General features: G+C 41.6%; 1 protein-coding gene across 3 annotated transcripts; it reads left to right on the forward strand.

Moving 5' to 3' along the window:
- The first annotated feature begins 8403 nt into the window (after nucleotides 1-8403).
- On the forward strand, nucleotides 8404-13085 carry LOC133915959 (uncharacterized). Of its 3 annotated transcripts, none has more exons than XR_009909427.1 (2): nucleotides 8404-9272; nucleotides 11262-13085. XR_009909427.1 is itself a non-coding variant. In XM_062359400.1 (2 exons), exons 1-2 carry the CDS (start codon nucleotides 8466-8468, stop codon nucleotides 12930-12932), a joined length of 933 nt encoding a protein of 310 aa, XP_062215384.1. In that variant the 5' UTR covers nucleotides 8404-8465; the 3' UTR covers nucleotides 12933-13085. The 3 variants fall into 3 exon arrangements, 2 of the variants coding, with proteins under 2 accessions (XP_062215384.1, XP_062215385.1); XM_062359400.1 differs by having other exon boundaries at nucleotides 8404-9302; nucleotides 12837-13085; XM_062359401.1 differs by having other exon boundaries at nucleotides 12837-13085.
- The last annotated feature ends 563 nt before the right edge of the window (nucleotides 13086-13648 follow it).

Consider the following 13648-nt stretch of genomic DNA (forward strand, 5'->3'; position numbering starts at 1 on the left):
TTCGTGAGTGGTAGCCATTTACTCCATTATCTTGGATAGGAATGATAGTATAATATGTTTTCAAACACTAATTGAGGCGTTATGTTTGACCATAGGTCTCGAGAAGGTAAGAAGAGTTCATAAGCAGCTGAGTATCTATCGGTTAGAATAATTCTTTCTAAAGATTACTTGTGAACACCCATTTAGGGATTATGAATTTTTTAAATTTTTTATTTTTTCTAAATTTTCCTTATTTTTTATTTTTTCCTGATTTTTTCTGATTTTTTTTTCTATTTTTTAGATATTTTTCTATTTTTTCTGATTCTTTTTCATTTTCCTAACTTTTCTTCTTCATTTTTTGCTAACTTGTCTGCCATGTGTGTGAAACTACCACCACATCAGCAAAACCAATGTCACATCGGCAAAAATTAGGGTGGTTTGAGTTTGGGGGTATTTTATCCGATTTTGTTACTTTGGGGTTGTATGATGTCTGGTTTTATAGTACAGAGTTGAAAATCGGACTTTTGTGACAGTTTAAGGGTGTAAAATAGACTTTTCCCTATTTTTTATGTCTGCATTCTCATTCTCATATGCTAATTTAACACTCTTTTTTGGGTAATTCATCAATTGTTTTAACTGATAAAATTAACAGTCCATTTCTTTGGTAGCGAAAATACCACTCCCTTGGTTTTTACTCATCAAATGACTCCACTCACCCTATTGATCCTTTCCTCCTCCAAAATTTTGGTAGTCCTGGTTCTGGTCACTGACAAGTTTTGGCCTGTTAGAGTAAGGATACAAAATGGTGTTGACTTGAACGAGCTTGAAAGTGCTTTCATGTCATAGATTTTCGAGTAAATTCCTAATTTGTCACTGAGATTCAACAATTCCCTAGATTTTCACTAGTCCAATAATTACCAAAAATAGTGGTATACACAAAATGTTAAATGGTAAGCCCAAGTTTACTCACACAAGGTCAGTAGCTATTTTTATGCGTTTTGTATAGCCAACTGATGTCATTATAAAACATTTAATCTAACTCTGTTGTTAACTGATCTCCCTTTATCCCGTAAGTCTGGCTCGTTCTCTTTGGTGATAAAGTTTTTCTTTATATGACTTCGTGTGAAAATGTTATGAAATTTTTAAAATAAGCTATGATACTAGTAATTATCAGTGATAGTTCGTGGCTAGAACTGATACTGATACTTATTATCAGTGGTGGTTCATGACTAGAACCGACACTAATACTGATTATCAGTGTCGGTTCATAGCTAGAACCGACACTGATATATTAGTGTCCGTTCGTGACTAGAAACAATACTGAGATAGTGACTCTCAGTGCTGGTTCTTAGCTCTTCAGTTATTGTTAGCGCACGGGAGTTTAAGAATCGACACTGATACGTCTTTAGTAGCGGTTACTATTGAATCGCCACTAATATGGCGCTACATATGTGGTGTTCTGTAGTAGTGTATTCTAATTAATCGTCAAGTTGATCATTTACGTAATCACGACCGCAATGATTATCCAAAATATCATCCTAGTAAACATGTGTTTTGTGCCTAAGATCAGAACACATGTCTTTTCAACACATGTCATCACAACTACGCTTAATAAAGAGTGACTAAAAAAATATATTACAAGTCTTAAAGTTATTACAAATTTTTATCTATTACAGAAACATATGCTAGAAGGATAAAGCACAACCTCCTCCTAGTTGTTTTTAAAAAAATGCAGTGGAGATTAAAATATATTAATAACAAAAGGTGGATGGAGCCGTTTGCCCTAAGGAACCACCCCAAAAGACAACACACGAGTACATAACACTACTCTTTCCCATCGCCGATATCAGCGGACGTGAAATAGCCAAACACTAATTCTTCCTTAAATGAAAACAAAACAAAGCACATTAGTACGAAAGTAATTGCAAGAATTAATCCATAATAGATACATATAAATAACCTGACTCCAAGGAAAATACCTTTGATAAGAATTAGCAAGAAAACGACCACAAGGTTAAGTGATTTCATAAGCAAAGAAGTATTTGACCCAAATATGTAAGTGCCTACACCTAACCACCTATATCTTTCCATAATGAGATCATCAACATAATATAATTGTAACTTGAACCATATCAATTTTTCATCGACATCTCCATCTACTTCCCAACATACCATCATAACATCCCGATATCGAACTCTACGTTTGATGAAAATAGATAGAAGCATGCTCATAACTAAGAGCGTGACAATTCAAATTGATCTTACACCCTGCAGGGGATATTCTTTTACCCACACGACTTGAGGACTATTCGACATGCGTGACCACACAAGTCCACACAAAGGGGTACTCGTGACTACCTTTCACAACTAGCACTAACCATTTGGAACAGGCATCTCTCGGTGCGGAGTCCACTTAGGTCTACACCTAGAGCAACCTCAAGTGTCTCTACAAACCTGCCCGCTCACGCCGTAGATGTACAAGCCCAAATGATCATAACTACCAAGGTATTCGGCTTATCATTACCATATTCGGACATGTGGAAAGTACGAATAAGTGCTAAGGCCAATTGCATCAATGAACGGTGCTTAATCGATGCAAGCAGCCTATGACATCCGGGTTCCTTCCCCGACCTACCCCTAGTACCGCCTACATCTTGTCTCATCCTCACAATTCATATATCTCAACATCATCATTATCCTTGAATGTAATTAAGCCTATAGCTCGCAAGCGATGGAACATTCCACTGCTCGACTTCAATCGAAGACCTATTCATTACTAAACATTTCAGAAAAAATTTAAGTTAGACACTGACATAGTTATTCCCAGGCTACAAGGATTGAGATCATCAATAACAAGATATGGATAATGCAACGAGATAGGTGCTACCCGATTTTCCGACATCAACTAGCTAACATGCATAACACACGTAAAGTAATAACTTATCAAATTTGACTTCACATGATCCAAATTATGAGGTGAAGTATGCTTAGATGCTTGTCTTATTCCATAGACTCACAATCAACAACCACCAACTCTGGATCGCCCTCAATCATGCCTACATCACGCTTGGGTCCTTCGTTCTCTAAAGAAAAGCGCATGCAATGCGATGAGCATTAATGAGGTGCAATGAGATATGCCACATGATGCGTAAAGAATAAGGATGTAGTACAATAAGCTAAGAGTGCAATAACACGCGAAAGAACAAAGAAGTTTACGATCTAGGTAACATTGGAACTTCCGACTTAAATCAGAACTTCTGACATGGAAGTCAGAACTTCTGACCTGGAAGTCAGAACTTTTGATCAATCAGATCTTCCAGAAAATATGGGCTCTCAGTTAGCAATTTTTATTTGATCGGAAGTTCTGGTATAAAATATCGGAACTTCCGATCTGGCTGGCTTCTCTGGGTTTCCTTACGGACACGGGTTCTTAGGTTGGCAAATTCTACTTAAATCGGAAGTTCTGATATTAGGGTCGGAGCCTTCGGTGTTGATCGGAAACTCTAGACTTATACAAAAATAAGGCTCTTGGTTGGGTTAACTCGAGTTTAATCGGAAGTCTCGATACAAAAATGGGAACTTTCGCTCCTTCCAGGTTGCCTAACTTTGTGAAGGAACCAAGGTTGATTCAATTTGCATGTCGCAACTCAATCCATATAAGCATGTATAGGCACTAAAGTGTTGGTTCTAAACCAAATTTACTCACTCCACAAACACGAATCACTTGCTCTACTCATCCAGACATTCCTTCTAGCTCTATTGTCTCAAGAACACGACGATGTTTTGCCATTCCTCGATGGCAGCCCACAAACCCATCCAAAACCGAACTAAGAATGTGCATTGCTACCATGGAAACCTTAGGGGCTTACCCATGGTCTTTTGCCAAGGTTGGTGACCGCCAGTGAAGGAGAAATTAGCGGAAAGGCTTGTGGTAGAGAGGCCAAGGTGCTGCAAATTTCAGAGAAGAGAGGGGTGACGAAAATTATTTGCAAATCCTCCAAATCTTCATGCATGCATGAAATTCTTGGATGGATAGAGAGTTAGAGAGGTGGAGAACATCATGACAGCACATGCATACCTTTCTTTTGCTTCTAGAAGTGGGATTTGGGTGGAGAATAGAGAGAGCTTGAGGGAGGGGGTGAGAGCTATTCTTGCCACTTGTGCTATCCGGTTGGAGAGAGGGGAGAGTGAGTGAGGTGGAGTGAGGGAGCTACTGGTGGAGTGCAACCGAGTGAGAGGGAGGGGTGAGGTGGTGGGGCCATCTAGTGGGTCCCACATGCTAGAGAGATAAGCTAAAATAGCTGCAAAACATTTCCCCCTCTCTTGATTTTAAAATCCAACACGAGGCGCTCTAGTTCTCCAATAATTCTAGGAATTATGGGCCACGATTATAAAACGAGATGAATTCAAATTTAAATTGGATTCACGCACAACGCCTATGCAGAACAAAAACTAGCGGAAACTCTAACATCGGGTTTCAAAACACATAGCAATTATTAAATCACCATTAGAATTAACATGCATTCATAAAATGCTTAGCCAATAAACATCATGCTCATGATGCATGATTATGCTTCATGTCATGTTGACGGATTTGGGATGTGATACTCTTGAATGAGCACGTTTAGAGATTATATTTTGTTGGAGTTTGAGGGGATTTTTCCTTAAAATTCGAATTTGAGTCTGAAGTCAAATTTGAGTTCAAAGAAATTCCAAAAATGAAAAAAAAAGGAGAGAGGTGGGAGGGAAGACCTATGATCAGTGGACCGCTTCAAGGCCTGTTCTATTGAGTAGCCAACTGGCCCAGCCTCCATATGCCTTACCCTCGAGTTTTTTTTATTTTTATATTTTTTTTGATTAAAAATTTAAATAAATAGATTCCCCGCAGGAGGATTTGCAAAACTAGGCGTCTGCAACCTTCTCTGGGGGCTGCAGCCCTCTGAGAGGGCGGTTAGGGCACCTAACCACCTCCTGAGGGCGGGTACGATGTGCCTGCCTGAGCCGCCTCAGGGGGCGGGTAGGGGTCCTTACCGCCCTCTCAGGGGGCGGTAAGGGGTCTCCCCGCCCGCTGCGCTTCGCTGCCCGCCCACCCGACCTCTCCTATAAAAGGGGCCAAAATAGGCTAAAAAGTCATTTTATTGAGAAAAAAGAAAAAGTTGAGAAGAGGGAGGAGAAGAGAGGAGAGGGGAGGGGAGGAAGAGAGATCGGCGAAGCCCTGCTGCATTTGAGCCGCGGATTTGAAGATTAATTTCGGGTAAGTCTTTTTTTTTCCTTTTTGTTGTTGTTAATTAGTGCAGTATATGACCTAGGGTTTAGAAAATTGTCAAATTTATTTAGAAAATTGTACGATAGCAGTGCAATGTAGAATATTATTTTTAGTATATTATTTTTACTATATTGGGGTTGTACCTATGGACGTAGGAGGTAGCAGTATATGATAATTTGCAAACCTAGGATGTAGCATTTAGAAATAATTTTATTCGATAATTAGAAATATAGTTTATTGTCTTAACATTGGTTATGTTTGCGGATGTTTCTAGGGATGGCAGATAAATTAATTTTTCAGATATATTATGGTGAGGGTGAAATTAGGTACGGTCCTAACGGTGTAGATCTATCTGGATTTCATCATGTCATGAAGGGTCTTAGTAAAGCTAATAAGAGGACCATTGTGGGTGTGTGCAAATGGCTCATGCGATTTTTCCAACTGGATCCGCAGCAACATGAGCTGAAGTTGAAAGCTGTCATCAGCCGTGCTAGTCATGGATACTTTGGTGAGCTTGTTCCCATCGAAGCCACATCAACTTGGAGGCAGTATATAGATATATGTTGTGAACGTGGTCCGCCGCTTGTTTTGTTAGCTGAGGCGTACCTGAAAGATCAAACTAAGGTGAACTCTACGGAAGCAGTAGCAGGATCAAGTGAGGCAGTGAAAGATGAATCAGAGGCGGCTAATGTCGGGTCCAGGGAGGAAGTTGGTGATATTCCAGAGCTGCAACTGATGGGTGTAGCTGATCAAGGGGAGCACATCCCTAGCATCATTAAAGATATGGATTTGGAGGATGAAGAGTTGGAGGAAGGCCTTGCCGATGGGGATTCGTCTGACGAGGAGGGTAATGCTCCAGTTCCTGCAGAGTGGAGGGATCATGAATTTTCGAAGCTGATGGTTAGTGAGGCTGACTGGACACCATGACAGTACCATGAGAACGAGGTGTCACAGGATGCTATGTACCCTACAAAAGAGGCAGTTATTGATGCGGTGAAATTCTGGTCATTGTCTCTTCAGAGGCAATTCAAGGTTGTTAAATCCATTTAAAAGGAGTACGATGTGAAGTATTTGGTGCCGCAATGTCCTTGGCGGGTGCACACATTCAGAGGGAAATGGGTAGACTACTGGCAGTGCTCAATAGTTAAGGAACATAATTGTCACATTGAGGAAATAGAGTTCGCCCACCGGAACCTGTCTTCTGCTTTCATTGCAAATGTTATATACGGGGAGATTGTGGACAACCTAAGGTATGAGCCACGATCAATAATCCGTGCTATTGAGCAAAGGTTCCAGTACACAATAAACTATGCGAAGGCATGGAGGGTGAAACAAAAGGCTATTGAGATGAGGTTCGGAACATATGAAGATTCATATCACAATCTACCTCATCAATTAGCCATAATTTGTGGAAGAAACCCAGGCAGCTACTATGATATCAAGCATTACCCCTCTACTGATGTGGAGTACAGCGGAAAAAGAGTGTTGCAGCGTGCTTTCTTTGCATTCGCTGCAACTATCAAAGCATTTCGATATTGCCGACCCATCATATGCCTAGATGGAACATTCCTGACTGGGAAGTACAAAGGGCAGATATTGTCTGCAATTGGGGTCGACGGTAACAACCAAGTCCTGCCACTAGGGTTTGCTTTCGTGGAGAGTGAGAACGGAACAGCTGGTATTGGTTCCTAGAGCGGGTTAAACATGCAATTATTCTTGACTGACCAGATGTGTGTCTCATTCATGATAGACATGCAGGATTGTTGCAGGCTTTGCTGGATATGCAACATGGTAGCGTTCGACGGGGTGTAGAAGAAAAGTGGCCCGACCTCAAAAGCAGGTGGTGCATGCTTTATATGGGTGCGAACTTCTACAGACAGTTTAAAAACAAAGAGTTAATGAAGCTTTTCAAGAAGTTGTGCAGTCAAAACCAGCAACGGAAGTTCAATGCACTATAGGCAAGACTTGATGAACTGACTCTAAAACAAACTGCGGAGGCTCCACCTAATGGTGATGAACCAATAGCTCTTGGACCTCTTCCAATCGATACTCCGCAGATTGTAAGGAGATCAGGCTCATCTATTCGGAGCTTCTCACAGTGGATACGTAATGAGCCAAATGAAAAATGGGCTCTGTTGTACGACAGTGGTGGTGCAAGGTATGGAGTAATGACTACAAATCTTGCAGAGGTTTATAACTGGGTCATGCGAGGAATGAGGTCCCTACCACTAGTTGGAATTCTAGAAGATATTTTGCATGGGACTTGTAAGTACTTTATTGATCGATATGCAGCTGCTAAGATTGTAATGGAGGACAATCGTATGCTTTACGGACGGATGCTATGTAAGTACATGAAGAAGGCTAATAAGAAGGCCCACATGCATCGCGCAAATCAAGAGGGCACTGCGGAGCACAGGTTCAGTGTCCTGTGTCAGGATAAGGGTCGGAGGGGGTAGACGTGAGCGGCATGTTCAAGAGTGTGTGCTAAGGAGTGGGACATATATCTGTAGTTGCCAGAATCCACAATTACTCCACAAATCTTGTACACACGTCATAGTTGCGCATGAGAAAGGCGGCGTACGACCGTACCGTGGCTCAGGCTTGGGAGGCTGAGAGGGAAAGGAAGCGGGAGAGAGCCCGCCGTGCTAAGGCGGCAGGTCCCGATGCCCTCCAAAAAGGAAAGTATCCTAGATGCACTCAATAGAGAGTATTTAATGTAATCCGACATACTTTCCCTCCCTAAGACATGTTATGATTAGGATTAGCACACTAATAAGTAGGTCTTAGTGCGAACCGTATATGCCACCTTTATTTCTTCATTGTGTCGTCGCGGTTACAGTGTATTGTAATATTTTCACCCTATGTTTAATACTATGTTTGTCCTCGTTCGCACCCTATACTCACGTAAAATGCTGCGAGTGCTAATTACTGATTTTTTATTCTCCGACTATTACATAACCTACTCCAAATTTAAATTCTTAATTTCTTTAAAGCCCTTCCTTTTTATTTCTTGAATTAAAAAAAATTACATTTTTAGAGGGAAAAAGACCCTGGGCGGTTAGGGCAGGCTGCAGCCCTCTCAGACGTCTAATTTTATAAATTCTTCTACGGAGAATTTATTTATTTAAATTTTTAATAAAAAAATAAAAAAATGACTCGGATAGGAGGAGGCGGCGGCGGCGGCTATGCCCTGCGGCCCTGCCCTCCGTCCTATCCAGACATGTCCAAGCGTGGACGAGGCTGTTGCGTTTGGGGGAGGCAGTTGCCAGTAGGATTCCTCGTCCTGATATATAGATGGAGCCAGTTCCTCTTTGGCTTGATCCAAATTTCCCATCTATTTTACCTACTTCCACCTTGGTTCCGTCGGCTGTTTGTGTTCTGTTCGCCGGATTCCCGATTCCCACTGGAATTAGGCTTGGTGGGTGGTGGTGCCCAGGGCACCGTCAGCTCTCCTCCCCGGAGGCGAGCCCCATCGCGTTGCGTGCTGTCGTGTCGCCTTGGAGCCCGGTCGCCGGCAGTTCAGCTCCTGCGCTGCGCTCGGTCTCGTGGTCGGCTGCGGCGTGTTCTCGTGTGCGCCGTTGGCTGGTGGCTGGGCGGCCTCTGGTGTGTCTCTGTGTGCGCGTCTTCGTGCGTGTTCTTGTGCAGGTGGTGGAAGGCGAGCTCCCGCTCAGACCCGTCGTCCGCGCGCTGTATCGCGGCACTGCTGTCGCGCTTGCCTCGGCTTCATGCACCTTATTGCCGGCGTGGCCGTCGCGGCACTGCTGTCGCGTTCGCGTGCGTGTTCTGGTGGGTTTGTCCATGCGGTGCTCCTGCTTGGTTGGGCAGTGACCGTGCGTGCGCATGTGTTGTCGCTCTCTGTTCGGTGACTTCCTCCATAGCGTGGAGCTTGGGCTTCTCTCTGTTGCAGCATTTGATTGCTTCTCGGGTGCTGGCAGATGTGCCCCACAGTTGGCATAGTGATCTTATATCTCTGAAAGCAACACCATCACGACCTCGGCATTGTTCAGTTTTCTGGGACAGCACTCTGGTATACTGTGATTTCTACTTCAACTACAATGTAAAGTAAAACTGTTCCTATTGCCTTTACCTACAAGCATGCAATTTGCTATAGTGTATGCTTGTTTATCTGTGTGTTGATATTAGGAGTAATTGTATGCTATACTTGGTGGGTTTTTATGCTCGATGATAATTGTGGGCGTAGTGAAAATGGTGTGACAATATGGAGGGTGTTCTGGGATATAGTTGTGCTAATTTATGTGATTAGCATATAATGTTGTTCATTAGAGTACAATTAATTATTGTATATTTGTTTTATTGATTTAAATTGAATAACATATATGTTGTTAGTTTAATTGCTAGATAAACAAGAATTTATCTTTTTGAGCTATAGTCTAGAACATCTATTTTGGTACTGTCACACTGATATGTGATCTAGATAGCCTTTGGTGTTGGATAGCGGTTAAATCGGTAACCCGCACTGAGAGCCAATCTCATAAGAAAACACTTGTTTATATGTTTCTAGTGTTTTTCTATCTTATGTTGTCAATTGTCATATGATATATCCTGTTGTATATTAGTATCCTTCATGCTTTTATTTGTCTTAAATTGCTCATGTTCATGTATGTTTTGATATATCATAGAAATCATGTTATATTTATTATGTTTAAATTCAGAATAATTTAATCGGAATGCTACTAAATTGTACTATAAAACAACATATTATTGATGATTTGGTAATATCTAGCTCTTATTTGGATCCATCATGATTGGTTATAATTCAGTGTGTCAAAACCTATTGGGGCATTTTCCCAGTAAGTTCATTATTGCCGATTTATGTTATGTTCCTTGCTGGTTATTTGGGGCCGAAGATGGAGACATTTTGTCCCACATGGGGATGTAAACAAGGAAATTAAGATTGTCCCATCGGCTCATCGGATTCGACCCCACATACATATATATGTGTACATGTCCAACCCAACATAGTGATCCCTTCGCCCAAAAATACATTGCGTGGCCCAAGCCCAAAGCAAATCTCACCGCTCGTATAAAATAGATAACACGCTTCCTAGAGTTCGGTCACTTGAAAACCGGCGAAGTTTTCACGCGACTATGAATTGAAGCCTACCAATGAGGTTTAGCGTCAAGGATTAGCTTCTGCCTAGAAATTTCATGGCTGATGGGCTTAAAAAGGGGACTAGGGATAGTAGGCTAGCCTAGTGGTGGTGGCAGGAATGAGAGCGGGTTGGCGGGAACACCAGCGACCGGTGGAGGACAACCAGATTGGGAGGGTCGGGGTGAGGGCGACATCAGGTTAGTGCGGGAGCGGCTAGCGGAGGCGGGGATGCTGCCGGAGATGGGAGGAAGCAAGCAGGGTAGGGGAGAGAGCTTGCATGAGCTGTGCCAGCGCGAGGTTGAAGAAGAAAGCTGCAGCAACGGCAGGTGGAAGAACGGTTGCTGGTCGTCGGATTTCAATTGTGTGGCTCTTATTCATCGACTCAAAGAAAGCTCATTTTCAAGTGTATGAAGAATAGCATTGCCTACGAGATAATCCTAGATCAAAGCCAACATAAGATCCCACTTGACCACCACCCATAGCCAACGTCTGCGTGCAGTCTTTGTCTCTATCCACCAAGTAGCAATTGACTTAACCTTTGCTGCACGTCTCCACCATGTGGTCAAAGCTCTGTCGCGACCTGTGTCGGCTCGAGAGATCAAGCACAGTTCGTGACCTCCACCTCCATCTGTTTGTGGTCAATGAAGACAAAGATCTACCCACGGTTCGCCGTCTATGTTAGCTTGAATCTGTGTAGTGTATGTATTTAGGGATAAATAAAAGTTGCATATTTGGCTTAGAATGTTTCCATTTGCTGCTTTTTCTATCACGAGTTCATGACATATGGGTTCTATTTCTATTTAAGTTCATGACAGGTTTGTTCAGTTATAGTACTGACAAATCCACCTCTCCCCTTTACATTATCGTTGATTGCCGTTGCTTTGTATACCATGATTTTACTAGGTTTGGGATCAACCAGGGTCTGAGGACCGATGACCCTGTGCCTGATGCTCGGGTCGAGGCCAACGGGAAGATTTCCATGCACCGCAGATGGAGACGTGTAACACCTAACTTTTAACTTTTTGAAAATAGGTTATTCAAAATAAGTTATTTTCTTTTTCAGATTTTAACCCTAAACTTTTTATAGTGTAACTTTCTCATTCTAGCTCCGATTTAGACGATTTTCGTGCTCTCGCGTTCGTAGCAGCATGCACTACCTATTTGTTATTAGCTATTGTTTGGTTTATTGTTCTTAGATAGTTTTGGTTTACTGTATTTTTTTGGTGTGTATCGAGAGTAGGCGAGGAGTAGTTCGAGAATCTCTAGGACCAAGTCTTTGAAGAGTCTAAGCAGCAAGTTAAAAGAGATAAGTGTCTTTGAACATTTTGACCCTAGTTTTTCGAATGCGTTATTTATTTGAAACATGCATACTGTTAATTATGAATCTCATTTACTTATAGTACCATGTTCCATATATCTCTTGTCGACCTAATTGTCAGTAATGGTTATACTGGGTAGCTCATGTTTATTCTTGCACAAGGGTATGGTTGGGTTGTTGGTTAAATGTGATTAATCGTCTATGCAACTATGAAATGAGAATACTGTTAATTGTTGTAGCGACATGGAATATAAGGACGTTGAGCAGAAGGTTAGATGATGTTGGTGCGTGAGGCACATGTGCGTGAAACACTATGGTTGGTGGTAGTGTCTACTTGATATCTTAAGGACTGGTTTGTGGAACGAGTAACCCCGATTAACAGTTTAGTCACGAGGCTTATATGGGTACGGTATGACCAATTAATTAGCGGTTCCTCAACATAGAATGAGCCAATGGTGGTATAGTGGGAGGGAAGATTGATTCTTTTAGAGTTACAAGACGCAAGAAGAGGCTTCTGGGTGGTGTGACTCCACTTTGACAGTGGTAGAATCTTAGTAAGCTTATTCTTGTTGGGATGATACTTTGTAACGGCTTTGTAGTGATCTCTAGGCGACACATCATGAAACTGTGTTAAGTGTCTTGTAAACACGATAACATGGAGATCACGACTCGTGGGTAAAATTGGACGACCTCTACAAGGTGTAAAACTAACATATCAGCCGTGCTCACGGTTAAAAGTGGTGTGGTCCCTTCACATGATTAGTTGGTTTGGGTTTTGGCTTTACTTTTGGTTGGTGTTAGATTACTTGTGATGGGTAGCTATTGGATGGTTGGTTATCTGTGATGGGTAATAGTGAATGTTTCTTGGTTACTTACGATGGGTATCAAGTTGGTTGGTTTGGGAGTCTAATGTGGATTTCAGGTGGTTGAGAAACATGTGTAGACGTTTTCAGAAGTGGAAGTTTAATGATGAACTACCCAGTTAAATATGATACTTTTATAACTTTTACGTTAGCATAGTTGTTATTTATGCAAATTATACATGTAATAGTCTGTTCCTTTATTCAAGCTTGCATATAATTTATTTCCCACATTTGCGGAGTACGACATGTACTCATACTTGCTATTTCCATATAAATATACTTCAAATCGCTACTCAGATAATGAAGGAGAGTCAGACTATTTCACGGACAAAGATGATGACTTCTAGGCTGGTGGACCCCTGGTCGATTGTTTGTGAAAGATGGGAGCTTTGATGTATTTAACTAGTGCGCTTTGGTTAAGATCTTGAGGTCTTTTCTATTTATTTAAGTTAAATTGTAATAATGACACTGTGTGTGATATATTGATGAAGTTGCTGCATGTATGAAACTTAATCATGACATACATATAGTTTATATTTGATTTTATTCTTTTATAAAACTGGATGTGACAGGACATACTCTTATTGATGAGCCCATGGCCTTCGGATACGATCAATTCCACCAATAATCCTCAAATCATACAAGGTCTAATTATAAGAGCATATGCATGACAATTAGACCACTAGGTGAACTCGTTTCTTGCTATTCATGCTTCTTTGGATGGATTACTACTAAATTCTAGTGATGTTTTATTGCTTAGGAATGTGGGAGAAGCGCCACAATATTACCCAGACGTCACCCCTTGAAAACCAAGTCTACTCAGGCTCGAGGCTGAGCTCTAGTCGTGGTCGAAGTCACACTCGTGGTTGAGGCTGAGCTCTAGTCGTGGTCGAGTCTCATGACAACACGTTAGTAAAACTGACATAACTCTCTCATATGAAGTCTGTTTTCTGCAATCTTAGACATTCTGGAAAGTTTACGATGAACCCTTTCCAATGGATATGAGCTCAACTAAATATTTCTTATAGTTTAGTCAGAGTTAACGAAATAAGGTGTTGTGCCACTGTATTGGACCCTGTTGGGTCTTGTAATCGTGTCGGGGTCGGAGT

Source organism: Phragmites australis, chromosome 4, assembly GCF_958298935.1.
Source record: "Phragmites australis chromosome 4, lpPhrAust1.1, whole genome shotgun sequence".
Lineage (NCBI taxonomy): Eukaryota > Viridiplantae > Streptophyta > Magnoliopsida > Poales > Poaceae > Phragmites > Phragmites australis.

Coding starts and splice junctions, on each gene's coding strand:
- LOC133915959 (XM_062359400.1), top strand. CDS start 8,466: ATGTCCAAGCGTGGACGAGGCTGTTGCGTTTGGGGGAGGCAGTTGCCA. Junction 9,303..12,836: donor ATTTCTACTTCAACTACAAT/GTAAAGTAAAAC, acceptor ATCGCTACTCAG/ATAATGAAGGAGAGTCAGAC.